Source organism: Amia ocellicauda, chromosome 18 (genome assembly GCF_036373705.1).
Source record: "Amia ocellicauda isolate fAmiCal2 chromosome 18, fAmiCal2.hap1, whole genome shotgun sequence".
Taxonomy (NCBI): Eukaryota; Metazoa; Chordata; class Actinopteri; order Amiiformes; family Amiidae; genus Amia; species Amia ocellicauda.
In genome coordinates this window covers 27,417,541-27,437,844 of record NC_089867.1, presented here as the reverse complement: position 1 = coordinate 27,437,844, position 20,304 = coordinate 27,417,541, and the positions used below count along the sequence as shown (strand labels likewise).

Genomic DNA, 20,304 nt, shown 5'->3' with positions numbered 1-20,304 from the left:
CCGGGTCACGCTGCAGGGAAAAAACATCTGCCCAGAGCTTCCGGGCACCGTGCGCGATGGCGTCAGCACGCAGTGCGCGGCTGTGGCTCGAAATGAAAACAAGGAAGTAGCGCTCAGTGACAGAAGACGTGCGGGCGTACTGGGGTGAGCCAATTAACTGCACTTTCTGTGAGCAAGAAAGAACTTACCAATACAAAATCTGAATTTTTTGCTTTTTTGTTTGTTTGTTTGGTATATTAATTTGTTATCAAACGGTGAGGAACTTCAGTGGCTTTGGTGCTAAATAAAGTGAAGTTCCTAAGACATTGCAGTGTCAGTGTCAATCTGAGCCTGTGAAATGTTGCTAACTACGCCAAATTAAATAAAAATAGCAGTTTGCGAGCAGGACGTATTATTCTTCTGTTGCAATAAATAAAGGAAATACTTTAAATACTATTACTTTATTCTGCATAGATCCGTATAATCTAAAAGTATATACAGTTGCAATGTGGAACTGTCAGTTCCTATACAAAAATCGCTTTCGCTTTAGTAAGTTTAGTAAGTAACTCTAGCTGCCACTGCAGTCTTTTAAATTAGATCTAGTTTCAGATTAAAAATGAATAGTCAATTATTGTGATAAGTTTCTTGTCCATGAATTGCTAAAGTTTGTATTTGTTTATACACCTGGATAGCTATTGTGAATGCAGTGTTTCTATTTGAGCTTCTGTTGGCCTGCTTGATGGCATCTCCACACCATTGTCCCCTTGCTGACCCCATTACTAACCCCCTATCACATCACTTTGACATTTTCTTTCTGCCTTTTCTATTGACAGAATGGATGAGCAGCACAGAAAGATATTACAGAGTAATCGCTCCAGTCTTGTACGGGACCTTGATCCATCGCTGCTCTATAATGGACTGCTCTCAAAGGGGATCTTCACCCAGGATATGATAGATGAAATACAGGTACGAGGTTTGCACACGTCAAGCATTCTTCATATATTTTAGTATTGGGATTTACTGAGACTTTGATTCACAAGGTGATGACGGCACAAGTCCGAATCTACATGTTATGTTACATTGTGTCCGTTTATACACTGCAAGTTATAATTGAAATGATTGGCACAGTTTACAGTATGGCAGTTTCTCATTTTTTAATAAAACCCCAGAACAAGTAGATCACACACTTTGAAAGACTTACAGACTCAAAAGTGACTACAAACTACAAAGTAATACAAAAAATACAGAACAATAACAATACAAAATACAAATGAACACAAGGGTACATATTTGTCCGCCCGTGTGTTTAGGCCGTTCTAATGTTACAGCAGATTGATGGTGCAGCTGGTTTCTTATCTCCTGTCTGCAGAGCGCAGGTACCCGTCGGGACCAGGCCAGGCAGCTCGTGAAAGACTTGGAGACGAGAGGAAGCCGAGCCTTCCCGGTCTTTTTGGAGTGTCTCCTTGAAACGGGACAGAATGGCGTGGCAGACTTTTTACAGGATGGGCTCCCAATACAAACACCTCAACCCATCCCCGTCCAGCCCGTTCCTATCCCAGTAACAAGCAGTGAGTGCAAAGTCACATTGAGTTTTGTGTCCTGATGGCTGTTCACATTTTTGTTTAAGATACTTCTAATCCAAGCATGCTAAGTGTATTTTACGCATATTTAAGATACACACCCTCCCGATTGGTTTCTTATGAAATGGAGGACACACTAAACTGCGATTCCACTAAATGTCTGAGAGAGATTGTTCTGCAGTATCTATAATGGATATTTAAAGGAGTCAGTCATCTGTTTGATCACAGGATGATATTTTCTAATCCAGAGTGTAAGCAAACTCACAATCTGTGCTCTCCCTCTTGCGTTGCTTCACAATATCCATCACATTTAGTTTTGAGACCAAAAAGTGCTTGCTTTGACAGCTTTCAGGATTAGGCAGCCCAACGCCCTCGACATTGCAGTTCGTTATCATTACCACACAACCACCTAAGTCAGAACATATTATTATTTTTCTGATAACATTAGTGTTTTTGTATTTGATTAGAAGAAAAATGATCAATGAGCTTTTGAACATAGCCCTGTTATTAAGGTGACTATATAAAGACATAAGACAGTGTCCACTTGAAAGGAGGCCAATCGCCCCATCATGCTCGTTTGCTGTCCAATAATAACTAAGTGATCCAAAGATCCTATCCAGTCTGTTTTTGAATATTTAATGTAACTTTCTTGTTCCCTATGCCTACTGATGTGTGAACGGTGCCTCATTTTACTCCACAGATCCACGCAAAGAAATCGACAAACCCGATCGAGGAGATGGCCCCCCTTCCCGAATAATATCCCCGTACACCCCTGGGAAAGACCTTCCTCCCACACAGAGTACGCATGTGTTTCCTGTCGTAAGCCTGATGGAGATGTTTACTGTTTGCTTTCAGTCATCCAGAGGTTAGATTCTCCTTCCAGATGGAAACAGCTGTAGGACTGAGAGAGCCAAATAGTTGCAGCTTGTTACTGATATTACTGACATGATGTGGAGTTAGAAAACTTTTAACTTAGTCAGGCTAAAGGGAAAAAGCTTTGTGTAGTGGTTTAGGGTAGATGTGTGTCCTAATAAGTGTTGTAGTTTCATTGTGTCAGTAAATGAAACGGTTGAGACTTGTTCCTTTGTGTTAGCTACTCCCGTGGATGAGACGGACCCCAGGCCGGGAGGGAGGCCCAGAAGTGATAGTCTACAGGTAGGAACGTCGTCGTTGCTGACACTATTCACGGCCATCATGTGAAACTGTGTTAAAAAGGTGAAACTGTGTTATTTGGTGATTATTTTAGTCAAAATTAAAATGTATTTATACAAATCCAAAACAAGGAACTAATGGATTTATTTAACTCCCTGCAGTTCAGATGGAAATTCAGATACATATGATATGATATGAGCCTCGTTTGTTTATTGTAAGAAAGTGTCCTTGTAAGAAAGCCCAGTGTGTTGCACAGAGATCCGTGAATACGCCTGTGGAATGTGCTTTCAGACGTACCGCATGGACACCACTCCCTGTGGACACTGCCTGATCATAAACAACGTGGACTTCAGTCAGGACTCGAAATTAAACAACCGCAGGGGCTCGGATATTGACTGTGACCGGCTGGAGAAGAGATTCAAGTCTTTCAGCTTCGATGTGGTGGTCAAGAAAAACCTGACCGCAAAGGTAAACCACAGAGACAGACTCAGCTCAGTGTTCGGCAAGGTTTTATCAGCCTGCAGAAGAAGTGGGTAAACACTTGTAACAATCCTAATTTGTATTGTGAATTTGTTGACTGGGCAGTCTGGTGCCGCCCCAGTAAACAGACGTGTCCCCTGTAAAAAGTACCGTCAGGCCACCTGTTTCCTCCCACACTGCGGGGCCGTTTCCCTGTTTTGGCCGTCGTTGTGGTATTCTAAAACCGCTCCCTTTGTAACGCAGAAAATAAGGCACCAGCTTTCGGCCTTGTCTAAAGAGGACCACTCCAAGTACGACTGCTGTGTGGTGATCATCCTGTCCCACGGCACGGAGGTAAGCACGAGGGAGGCACTAATACACAACCTGAGCACAGACTACAACACTCACGGTTTAATTTCACATTTACGTTTTCATTTGGTAGATGTTTGTTGCTTTTTGTTTTTCAAAGATGTGTCCTTCTACGACCCACTTCTGTATAAGAACAACGGCTGGAAATATAACACTAGACTTGGTATATCATGACAGTCATGTTTGTAGAAGTGGACTTTCTCACCTTTAAACTGGGTTGTTAGTCTTCGCCAGGGACAGGGAATATATCTTTAAAATATGAAAGCTTTAAAGATCTGTTCAAAGTTGCTTCTTCTTCCTGGAACTAGCACACATGCACTTTTAAGTAGTTAATTTGGGAGGGAAACCACTTATCTGAGCTTGTTTTAAAAACAGATGGTATATATCTTAATTTTCTCAATGTTAGATACTTTAGATATTCAAATAGTTGTTTCTCTGATAGGAATGTTCTGGAAGAGTGCAATACTTAAAATTAATATTTTAAAGTAGTTACTTTGCTGTTACTAATTTTATTTAAAGGCCAGAAATCAACAGGAGCACGCCCACTCCTTTACCTTCCTCGGTCAAACACAAAGACAGGATGTGAATTTGTGTGCAGTATGTATGTATCGGCACAATTAATAACTGTTCCAATCTGTGTGTTAACCTGTATTGTAGTGTATCTGTGGCGATTGTGGATTCATATTTGCTTGTGTCGTGGTGAACAGCTTTTCAAGCATCAATGCCTCGATGAAAGAACGCTCCTTTGATTCTCCTGACCGTTGAATGCTTTTTCCGCAGGCAAGCCACAGCCGCTTCCCCGGCGCTGTCCACGGGGTTGACGGCCCCATCGTCACGATTCAGAACATCACCAATTATTTAAATGGGCAAAACTGCCCGTCGCTACAGGGCAAACCAAAGCTGTTTTTTATCCAGGCCTGTGGAGGAGGTCAGTGCAGTTCCCATGTCCCCCGTGTGTTCAATGCCCCTCATTACCCTGTTGCGATGACCGAACCACAGTGAGGCACGAGCGCCGATCAGCTGACTAACATCCACAGCGCTCGCCTCCGAGTCATTCATAATGTGTCACTTATATAAATTATTTATTTGTTCTCTTTGTTGGTAAATCGTGGTTGGACCAATGGAGAGATCGTTTAGAGATGCTCTCCAGATGCATGTTTCTGGAAAATAGTCCAATCTTACAGGGTCCTAATAAGAACAGGTTGATATGAGTCATTTAAAGCGGTTCAGTTCGTTTTCCGATGCCCGTGCATCTCGTTGTGACAGATGAGAAGGACACCGGGTTCGAGGTCTCCCCCGATGAGTTTGCTCCATCTTCGGGGGGCGCGGATGACCAGATGGATGCCATGCCCATGTCGTCCAGCAGCGACTCTCTCAGTACGTCAGATGAGCCCGACGCCCGGGCCTCTCTGCCCACGCCCAGCGACATCCTGGTGTGCTACTCCACCTTCCCAGGTACTCTTGTATAACGCAGTCCCACGCCTTCTTCCTGTTAATCAGCATCGTTAAACCGTGTACCTTTCTCAGAGAAATCATGGAGATCTGATGACATTTATTAATCATTTGTTTTATTAATCAACATAACAAACAAATTGAAAACCTTCGCTCCAGAAATACTCTGTGCTTGTGATGGAGTTCTCACACTATCTCTGATTGTGTCGGTGTAGGGTATGTGTCCTGGCGAGACACAGAAGCAGGATCCTGGTACGTGGAAACCCTGGACAGTATCCTTCACCAATACGCTGCGACGGAAGACTTGGTGACCATGCTGATGATGGTAGGCGTTTCTTATTGAAGTGTATATTTGTACCATGTCTTCATCTGAGCATCGCTCTGCTGGTCGATCTAGTCGTAGATTTCAGCCGACACACTTTCGCTCCAAATTTAAAACCTGCTCTCTGGACACAATGGCTCAATGTTGATCATCATGCTACATGTCAAGCGTTTCACATGGAGGTCGTTGTTTAATTATCTAGTCTGTAGTATTCAGACGTTTCTTGTGTCATTGCTGAGCTTGACGTCATCCTCAGCCTTGATTTATTTCTCATCTCCCGACCAGGAATGAAAAGAATCGTCCGGGGAAGAGTCTCTCTTGTCCTCTTGTTTTCCATCTCCAGTAATCAAATTTGAATTGAGAAGTCTAGGTGGCTCCAAAATCAATGTATGAAAACTACTGATCCAGATGTGTGCCCTGTATTGAAAAACAGTTCACTCTTCTGATCCGCGCCTTGTTGTACGGTTTGGTCTGCAGGTGACGGACAGGGTGTCCCAGATTTCTGCCAAAGGGATCTACAAGCAGATGCCGGGATCCTTCAACTTCCTGCGCAAGCGCCTCTTCTTCCAGGTCAAGCCATGATGCCGCTGGGTGAAGCTGTGGGCAAGGCGAGAGTAATATCGTCTGATCTCGTCTCCGCCTCCTGCCCTGCAGTCAGATTGTCTTGGTTGTTCCCTCAGGAGAATTTACCAAAATATCAGGCTGATGTTTTATTCTGACACACACAGTCTCAGCCAGTTTGTCACACAGCCACGGTGCTCTTTATTTATTTAAAAGGCATTTTTAAGAGGTGGTCTGAATGCGCCTCTTTATGGAAGATAATGTGGGGATGGCTGGGGTCAGAGAGAGAGACGAGGACAAACTGGCCTGTTCTGCTTTTTGTTTGTTTTTTAAAAAGGAACTGAGAACTTAATCTTTCCAGAGTCCCCCCATAAGCCCTTTATTTCTGACTTATTTCCTCTTTTGTTTCTTACATTGGGCATGTGGTTTTATTCACCATTGCAAATGATTTGGTGAGACGGAAGTACATCAGCTGGTGAGGGGATTCAAATCACAGTTTGGTGGGGGAGAAAATGGCGACGAGATCGTTAAAAATAAACTCAGTACACTCCACTGTTTGACAACAAGCTTCAGTTCAATTCTGAATATAACCACGCCCGTCTCGCACACGTGTTGAGTGTCCAGCCCAGGGTCTGTTTGCTGTGGAGACCCATGAAAGGCGCAGTAAAACACTAAAAATGTGAACTGGTGTCACTGTGTATTAGATGTCAGGGTGTTCCAATCACATAATCAGGGGGGATATAGTTTTTATAATTCAGAAACCAACAGATATTGCAGCTTTTTCTTCAGTGTGACACTTTTTATAGGGTCACACTTTTTAAAAAGCTTTAAAAGTATTTGATAACAAATGTGAATCGTAGGTTAGAATATGCTTGTGTACAAACTTTTTTAAGTAAGTTTTGGGAGCAAGGTGGGCAAGATGCTGCACAGAAATGTGTATGTGTGAAGCTTTCAGGGTGAACCTCTGTCCTTCTGCACCGTGTCTCTCAATTGCATGCTCCCCTGTAAGACCTCTGATCTCTGTAGGCTTCAGGTGAGGTAGAAACGGGCCAATAAAGCCACTGAGGACAGATAACGATGTGAGATTCAGTCATCTGTTTCATATTGTTCTTGTTCTTGCCCGCGCTTCCCAAACCAGCCTGTGAGAGACGCCTCCCGCTCTCTGCCAGACGGTTCATATCTATATGAAAGGCTGTCTGTTGAATTCATCTTAATGGTTTTAATGGAATGGTTAGGACTCAGGACGTGGAAAACCGATACAGGCACTTAAAACCTCGACTCTCACTGTTTTCTGAGTACAGAAGTTAAAAGTTAGAAACATTAGTTAACATTTGACTTACTGTCATGGGGAACATTCTTTCTTCCTGAAAATACTTTAACAACAACAAACCATTAAGCAATACTTAGTATCACCTACAAGTCCTTTATATTGCAGAAACAAGAGACAGATTACTTTTCCCATTCGTGGTGAATTGAATTCTGCTCTCTGTGAAGATTACTAGCGATGGCAAGAAGCAGAAAGCAGGTGGATTTCAGGCCTAATTCAGGATATTCTATTCAGTAGCTCAGGGATGACCAAACCAGATCCTAAACAGCCATATCTTTAAACTAACATTTTGATCAGTTAATCAGGTAATTTAGACAACTTTTGTAATTAAAATTGAATCGCCTGACATTGTTTCTGATAACTTTGCATTTGCACTCTGCTTGCTAAACTTATTGAACTTTGATTTGACCCAAGTAATTAGAAAATTGAAAATTATACTTCTAGACACTCTATACATTCTAGACACTGGCTATAGTTGATTATGCTTGGTAACAGGGTTTTAATTGTATATACATTATCTATATTGTTTATCATGTTTAGTAATTAATATACCCAGGACAATATATCGTATGATGACTTATGAAAACATGTGGCATCAGATTGTATTGATATGCTTTATAATGCATCCACAGGGACATTGGCTGTATTTAAAGTAAGAATAAGTACATATGTTTTTAAGGTAATCAAATCTCATCATCTCACATCAAATATGAAACTGAGATTTTACTCTAGCAATAACCAGCATCACCCGGATTGCCACTGAAATGTGGAGTTTTAAATTAAAATCCATGTATGTAGCAACAACACAATGCAAGTGAAAGCCAGTTCTGGTTGCTTTAAACGGCACCTCCTATCCTCGATTGTCTGATTGTATTCATTTCTCTAATGTAAGTTTTTAAAGTATTGAATCTGTAAGATGTGGTTTGTACGTAAGAAAAGTGTTTGTTTTACTGTCTTTTGTAGCTGGGATGCTGTGGTTTTATGCAGCAGGGTTTCCTAAATAAAACAGTCAGTCCATATCAGCCTGCACTCGTTGTGGGTTGTGTGATAGTGACCTTCTCTGTGTGTGTGGAAGTGGATGTGCTCTTGAGCTTTAGGGTTGTTTCTTCCAGCTCCCCTCCCTGTGTCACCTCCCTGCTGTGACTTCATGATCCCCAGTCGTCTGTCTTCTGCCACCGAGAGAGGAAGTTGCCAAGCGATCGCACCCAGGAGGACAGAGCCTCCCATCCAGAGCTGCCGTGCTGGGGCAGAGTGCACAAACGGCAAGCCCGTGCTGCTTTTCTTTTGGAATCAAATGCTGCAGGTGGAGCAGCTTTGAAGCTCAGAAATTATACCCAGAGAGACTTCAGAGTCAATGCCGGCCAGGATTGTGAACGGGGGAGGGTGTGAACGTTTCAGGTGATGACCTGTAACAAATGGATGAAGCCCGTAGGTCTTTTTAATAGTCTTTGGCATGTTTAAACTGTGATATTGACCCATCAACAGCTTCTTTTGTTTTGCAATGTTTAGCGTGTTTTTAGTGTCACTTTTCTCAATGCTCTGTAAAAGAAAATACTGGGATCTCTGCATATAAAACCCAGTGTGAACAGCAGAGACGTTTTGGTGTTGTTGACAACTGTAGCTTATAGTGCCAATTCTGATGCAACACAAGATGTCGTAGTTGAACTAATTACACATTACACATCAATTATAATGGTTTAATGGCTAAAAACCTTAAACTGCTCCATTATTTGCTGTGAAGTGGATAACAACCCCAGTCTGTGTGACTCGGACTTCGCTCTCTCTCTCAATCAAATAAATCTATTTTTATATGTATAGCGCCCTTCGCAGGGTAGCCACAGACAAACGTACAGCAAAATAAGAGAAAATAGATCTTGAACTAAAATAATGTAAACCAACATTAGGTGGGATTTATGCATCTCAGTTGCAGTTACTTCTCTGAAGTTGCATGTACATTTGTTTCTAAATTGATTTCAGTGCTTAAAAACATTGGTTTCTCATGTTTTGACATTTTAGAGTTCAAATCCATTTTGTTTAGAGCTGGAAGTTTTTCTCTTTCCCTTTTAAGCAGCTCCTTTGAAAACCTACCTAAACATTACAATTGCGTATCTAAATCTATTCAACCACAGGAGTTGTCTGGCAGTTTTCAGTTTCACAGTTCTGCCCCCCTCGCCCTGGTCCATCTTTGATCGAGTGAAAATGAACTGTGTGTGGGTTTAGTCTGGCCATTTATCCTCATAAAGGGCTTCTGAGAAAAGTGGCCGGGGGAGAGCTTTTCAATCAGACCATTGTCGTTCTCAAGACGGCCAGCACAAAGGACTCCTCAAGCATCCTGAAGTGATCCTTTAATCTTAACTCCGAGACCAGCCAGCGCCGGCCGTGGAGCAGATAAGAGAGATACGAAGCCGTGACCTCTGTAAGCGGCTCGTAACGCTCGAGGAAGGGAAAGAAAAGCTATCGCGCTGCTTGGGTCCCCTAGGATCGGCCTACCAGACCCGTCCACCGTGTCTGCACGTCCAAGCATAGTGTGCACAATAGATTCGTTTGTCTGGAAGAGCTAGTGGAGGTGCAGCCCGACACAATGGGATGGGCTGGATGTGATTTGTGGACCACTAAGTTGCAAACTAACAAAACCAGGACAACGAGTCGAATGGCCTCCTCTGCTTTATATAATACATGTTCTGTTTGATTATAATTGTCAGTATTATACATTTTGCATATTTCCTTGCCCTCGTTTGAATGCTGCAAATAATACGTATTCGAAAAAATATTCTTGTGTAGTCGGAGTATAGGTTTGATAACTCTGGGGCTTTAGTACAATGACAAAATATGCTGTTTGTAATTAGTGGGAGAAACTGTTGTTTTTAAGAAGATCTGGATGCCATTGCCCTGTGCCTCAAATCAATCAAGGAACAAAAGCAGTCAGAAGTCAACTACAATTATTGTTTCTCATGGTGGTTTAAGCTCTGAACTGGATGACAGTATATCTCGTGAGAGTCAGATAAAGACTTAATTCAGGAAGGTTTTAAAGGCAAGCAGGCAAACCCCAAAACAACAGCAGAAAACTGGAAGCTCAGAGTAGAAAGGAAATAATTGTTTTTGTTTTCTTTCTTCAAGGTAACAGTTTTTGACCTTTAATCCAATAACAATCTTTACACTGTAGGACTAGAGCACATCAAAACTCCAGCCAACTTCTCAGATCCCGCTTCCAAACCAAGGCTAGTGGCAGACTTCAAGACATTGTGCAAGTAATCTTATAGCACCAACGCGAGCATTCAGTTCAACACTTGACCGTTCATGCGAGAGTTAAAGTTTTGATTTGATCTTAGAAGAGAGCAAGTCATTGCCTGTAGTGATTCGGTTAATTGGGCCATAGCTGGAGCACATTGGCCATTTCAATATCCTGGCATGGTGACATATTTGCTGCGGAGAGCAATCTGGAATTACTGTTACCAAGAGGAAACGATTAGATAATATGCACAACTTCCTGTTGTCACAAAACTAGGCTTTATAAAACAAACTTTATAATATCGACACCTACCACAGTACTCATACACACCTCAGTACTCTATCTCAGTGGTCTGCATCCCTGGTCCTGCGGAGTCATAGTTAATCTGACCAATAATTTTACTGACGTATTCACTGACCATTTAAAGGTCTAGTACAGGGGTTGCCAACTCTGGTCCCAGAGGAGCCCCGACCCTGCTAGTTTTTGTTCCAACTGAGCTCTCAATTATTTAATTGAACCTTAATTGAAGTAACAATCTGCTTAGATTTGACTTTTTAAATTGTCTAATAAAAGAGTTGGTTCTTTAGTAAGTTCTTTATACAATTCTAAATTTAACTTAACTCTGATTTAAATTATTAGTTCAATTAAGGGTCCAATTAAGTGAGTGAGAGCTGGAAAACCAGCAGGGTAGGAGCTCCCCAGGACCAGAGCTGTGAACTGCTGGAGTAAAGGACGATGGAGGCAAGGTGTTGTTCATGATAACTAGGTCATTACTCCCACCTGTTGCACGTGCTTCACCGATAGCAGGGCTGTGGATGAGCAGATCCAGAGTATCTGAAGACCAGATCACAGTGTGGGAATATAAGAAGAGCTTGAAAAGCATTCGGCCCAATCAAAGTCCAATCTTCAGAAAAATTACTTTTTAAAGAGGAACAGAATAGTAATCTGTGTGCTTGTGTGTGTGTGTGTCTGTGTGTGTGCATGTGTGTGTCTGTGTGTGCGTGTCTGTGTGTGTGTTTGTGTGAGCATGTCTGTGTGTGTGTGCGTGTCTGTGTGTGTGTGTGTGAGCGTGTCTGTGTGCGTGTCCGTGTGTGTGCGTGTGTCTGTGTGTGTGGTGTGTCTGTGTGTGTGTGAGCGTGTCTGTGTGTTTGTGTGAGAGAGAGAGAGAGAGTGGGTGGGTGTGTGTGTGAGAGAGAGAGTGTGTGTGTGTGTGTGTGTGTGTGTGTGTGTGTGTGTGTGTGTGTGTGTGTGTGTGTAAGTGTGTGTTTTGTGAAAGATTCAGATACCACACAATTTGAATATTTCTGTTCTTAAAGTTTATGATCAGATGTGTTTTGTTTTAAAGGCTGATGTTTTGCTGAATAAAAAATAGTTACCATGTGGGAGTTATGCCCAAATATCTGAGTAATGTAAAAAAAAGACATTAAGACTGCATCCAATCTGAATGGCATGCATATAAATGTAAATGCTGTTTTTTCACAGCAGGGTTCGGTTTATTGAAACCCCAGCTAGTGGGTGTTTTGGTTAAGAAAGCCAATGAATATTTACTTGTTTTTGAGTTCCTGAATAAATTGGCATCTGTTACACTACAGATGACAAGAACAATGGACTGATTATAATGATAATTACAGCACGAACACTAATCTTAAGCAAATACCTCGGTTCTCAGGGTCTGTGTACTTGAAATAGTGAATTAATTGATCGTAAACCTGGGTGGAAGTCTGTTTTGGTAGTAAACCGAGCTCAGTGGTCCCATTTTTATAGTAAGTGTGCATCTGCAGAAGCAGCTTGACATTCCTGAGTCTCGCTGTGCAAAGATAAATACTGCGCAGAAGTCCTTCCAAGCTTTAACCTCGTCTTCCTCCAATCCATCCTGTTCCTCACCTGGCCGTGGGCAGCTGGAAGCAGATCAGGGATATAAACTGATTAAAGATCAAATCCATTATTCAAGTCCATCTTTGAACTCCATCCACAGCAACATCGTTGGCAAAAATAGTCAACAAATAGGTGTGGGGATGCAAAGCACGTTCCATGGGCACATCACTTAATCTGTCCCCCAGTAAGAGATAAACCGGGAAGGGTGTCAGGTACATCAATCAATACATCATTTAATCTCTGTATGAACCTGCACTCCGCTCTCCGGGCCCGGCTGATTGTATCTCACGGGTCAATTGCAATGCAGGGGGTTTCTGTTTAATGGCACCGAGATCCTGGATCTCTCTACGTGGTTTAATCCCCACCAATTTGCTATCAATCACAGTCTCATCACAGAATGAATTTCCTTTTCCAGTCGCCATTTTAGTGCTGTTTTGTTATTTTTAATGATTTTAGTGACTAGTGGTATCCCTTTACGTCTTCAACTCTTATTTTATATTACCTATTCATGAACTTATTTATGTATACGTGATTTACATATCTATCAGACAGGCCCATTATTATTACACTCCCGATCCAATAGCACATTTTGGAGGAGTAGGACCACTCGCTCCAGACCCTGATTTAATCAAAGCTCGTGCTTCTTCTATTGGTTCTGCATAAATGTATCATTCTAGTTGAACTGGAAGCAATTCCTACTGCAGGGACTTCCTGTTCAAGTTAGGTTTATACACAGTCCTGGTTGTTTAATCTATGATCAAATATGTTTACAATCTATCTTGAGACATGTAGACGCATTCCTGTCCAAATATATCATGGCTCTCAAACTGTTCAATTGGGCATCGGATCCCGGGCTGCAGTACGAGGCTGTGGAGGCCAAGAGATTCAGGCTGCGTCTGGCTGATGTGTAGTTTTATAAATCCAGCTCTTTCTACTGTTTCAATGAAATCACATGCTGCCATGTTGAACGGATCTTTTTCTTATGGTGATATATCTCGTTTCGAGATCGGGAACGTTTGTCATTTCTCTATTACACATTATTTGGTGATGTTTTTATGAGAAGTCACGAGGGACGTTTGACTTTAAATATTCTCGTTCTTCAGGGACCTTCATCAACATGTTTTTGAATGATGCCAGTGAATCATCTCCCACCACATGGCTCAGAAGTCTGGTCCTGCATCCACATCTTTTGGTGTAAAGAGAACCCTATTCACAGACCTACACTCACCTAAAGGATTATTAGGAACACCATACTAATACTGTGTTTGACCCCCTTTCGCCTTCAGAATTGCCTTAATTCTACGTGGCATTGATTCAACAAGGTGCTGAAAGCATTCTTTAGAAATGTTGGCCCATATTGATAGGATAGCATCTTGCAGTTGATGGAGATTTGTGGGATGCACATCCAGGGCACGAAGCTCCCGTTCCACCACATCCCAAAGATGCTCTATTGGGTTGAGATCTGGTGACTGTGGGGGCCAGTTTAGTACAGTGAACTCATTGTCATGTTCAAGAAACCAATTTGAAATGATTCGACCTTTGTGACATGGTGCATTATCCTGCTGGAAGTAGCCATCAGAGGATGGGTACATGGTGGTCATAAAGGGATGGACATGGTCAGAAACAATGCTCAGGTAGGCCGTGGCATTTAAACGATGACCAGTTGGCACTAAGGGGCCTAAAGTGTGCCAAGAAAACATCCCCCACACCATTACACCACCACCACCAGCCTGCACAGTGGTAACAAGGCATGATGGATCCATGTTCTCATTCTGTTTACGCCAAATTCTGACTCGACCATCTGAATGTCTCAACAGAAATCGAGACTCATCAGACCAGGCAACATTTTTCCAGTCTTCAACTGTCCAATTTTGTTGAGCTTGTGCAAATTGTAGCCTCTTTTTCCTATTTGTAGTGGAGATGAGTGGTACCCGGTGGGGTCTTCTGCTGTTGTAGCCCATCCGCCTCAAGGTTGTACGTGTTGTGGCTTCACAAATGCTTTGCTGCATACCTCGGTTGTAACGAGTGGTTATTTCAGTCAAAGTTGCTCTTCTATCAGCTTGAATCAGTCGGCCCATTCTCCTCTGACCTCTAGCATCAACAAGGCATTTTCGCCCACAGGACTGCCGCATACTGGATGTTTTTCCCTTTTCACACCATTCTTTGTAAACCCTAGAAATGGTTGTGCGTGAAAATCCCAGTAACTGAGCAGATTGTGAAATACTCAGACCGGCCCGTCTGGCACCAACAACCATACCACGCTCAAAATTGCTTAAATCACCTTTCTTTCCCATTCAGACATTCAGTTTGGAGTTCAGGAGATTGTCTTGACCAGGACCACACCCCTAAATGCATAGAAGCAACTGCCATGTGATTGGTTGGTTAGATAATTGCATTAATGAGAAATTGAACAGGTGTTCCTAATAATCCTTTAGGTGAGTGTATATCTATGCTGCCCTATCTCCAGAACAATCACAAGCTTTGACATCATTAAATGAGATATTAGAGTGATCACGTTCTGCATTCTGTCATTTATTAATAACTGAGAGATTTCGGGCAGTGAGCATCAACCTTATAAAATGCGATGTTTGAGCCAAAGTATTGTGGTTGCTCTTTTTGGAAATGTAAACACAATAGATTCCTAACCTTCGCAATGAGGAGAATTCAGATTCGGGTTTAGATGACTGTATCACCACTATTTCGCTGGAGCTGCACTTGCTGCAGTTGAGCTGGTGCGACGTAGGATTAATTTAGCCATTCCTGGGCCATTACGCCATCACGATATCTCTTTCTCTTTCCCACACTTAAGCTGAGCAATTCCCAGATGTGTGGCTCTGTGAACAATCATGTAATAATGAATGAAATCGATTTACAAGCATCTTTCCAACGCAGGCGTGCAGAGTAGGAGCGAGGCCATTACAGCAGATGTACAGTTCTTTTTAAAAGGAACAGAGAGATGAATTGATGGAGGATGGGATAAGAACCAAAAACAGAAGACTTCTGTTCATAATGAAAGAAATGGCACTTATCTCTTCATTTACAGCCATAAATATGTAAGAGTAATTCTCAACTAAGCCTTTCAGCACAGAATGACAAAGCCAAGAACAAAATCCAATACATCCAAAATAGCAAGGTACTGTAGAAAATAACTACAGGCAATGTCCTCAATGTCTGTGCATCACAGATACACATTTACTAGTTTATCTTCATGGTTTTATATAAACTACTTATTTACCAAGGACAGCTGAACATTAAGGATTCCCAATGATGGAATGATGTCTAAATACGGACACACGTGTTGTCACTTTCTGTCGACTTTCTGTATCTTTACCACCTTTCACAAGGGAGAGTTCATGTTCAATATACTCGCTAGAGTATACTTGATTCATTTCATGGGGTTTTTAGCTGAAGTTCAGGTGGAGGACGACTCCAATCTCACACCAACAATCTCTATTTACCTTCTACTATGGACATCTTTTGGGGTTGTCCCAGCTCCTGAAATGTACAATAACTTAGAGGAAAAACATTTTTCCAAATAAAAAATTTGTCTTACACCTGTCTACACTAAGACACTATTTTAGCCACATAATAGTTGACCATTTACTACAAAATCCTTGTTTTTAAATGCATCTCCAACAGTGTATAGAATATATGAATGGTTTCAGTGAAGCAGCCTGCACTTGAAGGTGATATTGTTTACTGTAGGTGCCATGGAATAAATGATGTATTATTTTGTCTGTTTATATATTTGTATTGCTAGGGAGGCTTAAACCGGATAAGCCCTTCAAAAGAAAATCTTCTGTTGTTGTCCTGATGTGAGGGCGACCCTGTTCTAACATGTAGCTCCTACACTCCGGACACTCAGACGTTGTGAAGCTTTCATCAGCATCGTTCTTGACTCTCCCTTTGATGCTGAGAAGGCGCTGGCAGGCAGGATCCCACTGTCGCTCTGCGCTTTGATGTGGTTGCCGAGTCTGTACATCTTAAAAGGGTCTCGCTATGGCAAGGACAAGAAGGGGGACCAGCTGGGTTTATTATAAGATGTAGTTTTCTGTTCGTGTTTCCCACTGAATGGCTGCAATTCTAGAAACTGAGCGTCACAACCTCGTTAGATTGGCTACAAGTAGACAGATGATAAAGACATTCTTTGAAGTGTCATATAAAGTGCTGCTGCTCAAACACGATCCCCCATCGCCCTTCAGGCCTGGTTCCCAGAGTCACCACTGGGACACCGGCAGGGTTTTGAAGTTGCTCTTAAATTGAAATAAATTAATTGGTAAATTGAGCATTGAAACCTTTGATAAAAAATATAGTTGCTTAATTTGCTATGCATAGCATTACAATGCAATACCCATGAATAGTTTTACTTAAATTAATCCTTTTATTTACTTTTTAATTCGCTGTTTAAGTTGTTTATATCCAGTCTTAACCGTATATAGCCCTTGTATAACATGTTCAGACTATCCAAAATTGACACAGCACTGATTATATATTATTGTAGTTCTGCTGCTCACAGTAATAAAGCAAAACATATCAATTTTGCACAGGTTTAATGTGCAATCTGTTCCTTTAATTATTCCAAGTTATGGACAACTTCCAAATCATTGTGCTAGATGTTCACTATACAGGCACACTTTGTAACATTCAGGACTCAAATCTAGCCTTCCCTCGATACAGTAGTAAAAAATAACAGTGTTGTATACAAAAGCAGAACTTCACTAACTTTGTAAAAGACACGAGTGCCTTAATACACTCGGCAACGGATTCTGAACATCAGATCTACAGCCCAAAGCAAGATCTTTAATCCAAGTACTTTCTCCACCTGAATCTTTTCGTGTTTTTGTTTCTGCCCATGAAGAATTCAACCCAGCATATGAGTTTATATTAAATTGAATAATTAGGTGTGAATGTATTAACCACAGAAGAAAGACCAGATACACAGAGAGAGACACTCGGGAGAGCTGGTTTGAGCCTCACACTTGTTTCCCCTGAAAGCTTAGCTGAACCACATTTCCTAATTGGCCCTTTCCATCAGAGTTCAAGAGTTGGACAATATTCCCAGGGGGTGTTTGAGCAGGCGGGGAATAATGGACAACAGTAACACAAACAAACGCTAATTCACAGCTCACATGTACAATTTAGATGAAGTCATGTTGAATTAACACAGCGCACCAGTCAGACCTTGGAAATGCTGTAACCCCATAAAAGTCCCAGCTCTGAGGGGTTGCTTCAGTAGCTTATTGACCCCAGACGTTCACCCTGCCGTTTCTTAATGGATCCTTATTAATTGGTACTCGGGGTCTCTAGTCTTTATGGTTTCCTAGGTTAAAGTAGTCCTTGGGGTTGACTTTCTGAATCCCATTCAGGGTTTTGAATACCTGTATCAGCTCTTTTCTAGACAGAAGAAAAGTGGTATAGGACACTGCAATGCACCCAGATATAGCTCTGATCAGTCTTTGTGTCCCTCCTTTGCAATCTACATGGCTCCACAGTTATAACCATCTCCCTTAAATATGAGAGACTTCAAGATCAGTGACCAGTGTGCTTTGACAACAGAGCAGTGGGCGTTGGTGGGAAGTCACTTGTATATCGGCACTGAATTGTGTCCTGCACTTAAAATTCCTCACTTGCTTTTTGTTTAATAATTGGCTTAGAAACCCTGAAAATCTTGTAAGCTTCATGCCTTAAGAAAATATGCTACAGATACACCTTGAAATGAATCTGGTAAGTGCAAAGTGCAAATGTATATATATTTGTTAAACTTTATAATTAAATGTTTGACGTTGCGTAAAACTTTTCTAACCATCGGTAAGCAACATGCCATCTAAAGCTGTGACCTGATTGGTTGATCAGCGCCTCGGTGACGGACCAGACTCTTAATCCTGCAGTTCTGCTTCATCACCAGCAGAGGGCGGCTCTCTACGCTCTCAATGTGCCAGCGATGTGTCAAAGGAGGCTAAACGCGTCTGACCTCGGCCTCCTCTCTCAGCCAAAGTGCATTTTCTCACGGTTAAACTGTACTTTCCCTCCTGGACATGAATGCACCCAGTAAAGGGTGTCGTTTCCCTCTTTCAACACTAGCACTGTACAGTACATAGAAATTCCCCTTATGGACGTACGTTCAGTCGACATTTGCTTTTAAGTGCTTCTTTGTTTCATTAATCGGTGCTATAGTTAGTAACAGGCACTTTTACAGCTATAGCTGCGTTTGAGAATGAGCTGTTCATGAAGGACGGTGTGACACTTCCACAGAGCAAAGCCTGGGGGACAAAGCAAACGCGCAGGACGTGATTTACAGCATCTACAGACTCCTGTTTCTCTCCCTATTATGGTAAGAGTTTGGTTTCAAAACTGAGTCAGACACCGGCACCAAGCAAATACCAGTGTGTGTATCCTGATACACTTCAACAATTACACCTCAAGTGTTTTATCTGTTACTGTCACATGCGATGGAGACTCACATTCACAGTGTGTTTACGGAAAGAAATGCAATGCGAGTGGGAAGAGCAGGGCCGGGCGTGACGGGCAGTATATCACTTCATTGAGTCATTTTTATATTATTCTTTCAGTTATTTGTATTTTTTTAGATTTTTTAAAGAGAAAAGCCATCCAACCTGCCTCAAAAATACCCCAAAGCGACTGTGGAAGGATACTGGTGTTTCAGTTATGGTTGAAACCCTTTTGTGCAGTTCAGAGAAACTGGAGTGCAGCACAGTATCAAGACGAGCGATAAACAGCACAGGGGCGCACAGATTTGCCTCCATAACACACAACAACTGCAGGAGACAAAGTCTGAGCGGCTGTATAGGCCACTGATCTCGAATTGCAGGGCTACCCGGGATAAGACAGGCAGCGCAAGCATCTCAATTCACTCTTTTCTACCTGCAGATGCTGACAACCTGAGAGGACAGACACCAGAACAAACCGAGTGTTTTAGTGCTGTATTAAACGCATCTGCACAGGAGGGCTAATGGTTTTAACTTTGGGTGTAAGACTGCTCTCAGTGAATAGAAAACAGACCACAACTGCAGAGCTATCACACTGGAAAAAGATCCTACTGGGTCAATGTCCTTCATAAGGACAGCTCTAAACCAGCGGTTCCCAAAGTGCTGTGCGGGGGCCAAATGCGGCCCTTGAGGATGTTTGGTGCGTCCCTCCAAAGCCAACCTTCAGCCACCCCTTTTCTGAACCTTTACTATATTTGTACACTTTCAGAACATTTTCTGTTACAAATTGCACATGTAATTTGTGGGAAAATAATAAAAAAACAATTACAGTTCATAAATGTTCCCCAACAGAAATGTATGGGAAATAAATAGTTATGATTTGGGACAGATTTAGTTTTCATTGTGGTTAATTTTCTGCTGTGGCCCCCCATCCCATGCAACCTCTGGAAGTTGGCCCTCCATCACCAGACACTGCGAAGCCCTGCTCTAAACCATCTGTCCTCAGGACCAGGTGTCCTATAGCTCTTGTGTTAAAGCCAATCACTGTCCCGTCAGCAAGCGTCACAGTGTTGGGTTAATATTTGTATTTGTTCCCTCTATCTGTCAACAGCATACCTAGCAATAATATGTAATATGTCTCTACGGGCAGCCAGCTCAAACTATAAAGAGTATTAATCAATTCACCACATCCAGAATAAAGGCGTTTTTTTATGCAAACTTTGTGCACCTTTTTTATGCACTTTGTTTTGCACTTATGTTGTAAGTTGCCCTGGATAAGGGCGTCTGCCAAGAATAATAATAATAATAATAATAATAATAATAATAATAATAATAATAATAATAATAATGCAAAACAGCATTGAATGAGTGCCAGTTGCTCTGAGAAAGATAAAACCCTTCTGTTCCTCTTTACATGTACTTTGTGGACGTGAATTGCAGTGTCCTACTGTACAATCCTGTCCTTATGAATCCAGACGCAGAGGTGCGCACTGGAGCTGCCCGTCACTGCACAAAAAAGAGAAAGGGCGCAGAGCCCGTGATCCGCCTCTCCG

The 20,304-nt window shown here is 42.0% G+C and overlaps 1 protein-coding gene across 2 annotated transcripts; it reads left to right on the top strand.

Annotated features, from left to right (window-relative positions):
* The first annotated feature begins 4 nt into the window (after window positions 1–4).
* On the top strand, window positions 5–8,792 carry casp9 (caspase 9, apoptosis-related cysteine peptidase). Of its 2 annotated transcripts, none has more exons than XM_066691299.1 (12): window positions 5–144; window positions 813–945; window positions 1,349–1,547; window positions 2,260–2,358; window positions 2,653–2,714; window positions 3,003–3,179; window positions 3,435–3,524; window positions 4,320–4,467; window positions 4,806–4,994; window positions 5,207–5,316; window positions 5,791–5,883; window positions 8,314–8,792. In XM_066691299.1, exons 2-12 carry the CDS (start codon window positions 814–816, stop codon window positions 8,350–8,352), a joined length of 1,338 nt encoding a protein of 445 aa, XP_066547396.1. In that variant the 5' UTR covers window positions 5–144; window position 813; the 3' UTR covers window positions 8,353–8,792. The 2 variants fall into 2 exon arrangements, with proteins under 2 accessions (XP_066547396.1, XP_066547398.1); XM_066691301.1 differs by having other exon boundaries at window positions 5–168.
* Window positions 8,793–20,304: the final 11,512 nt, after the last annotated feature.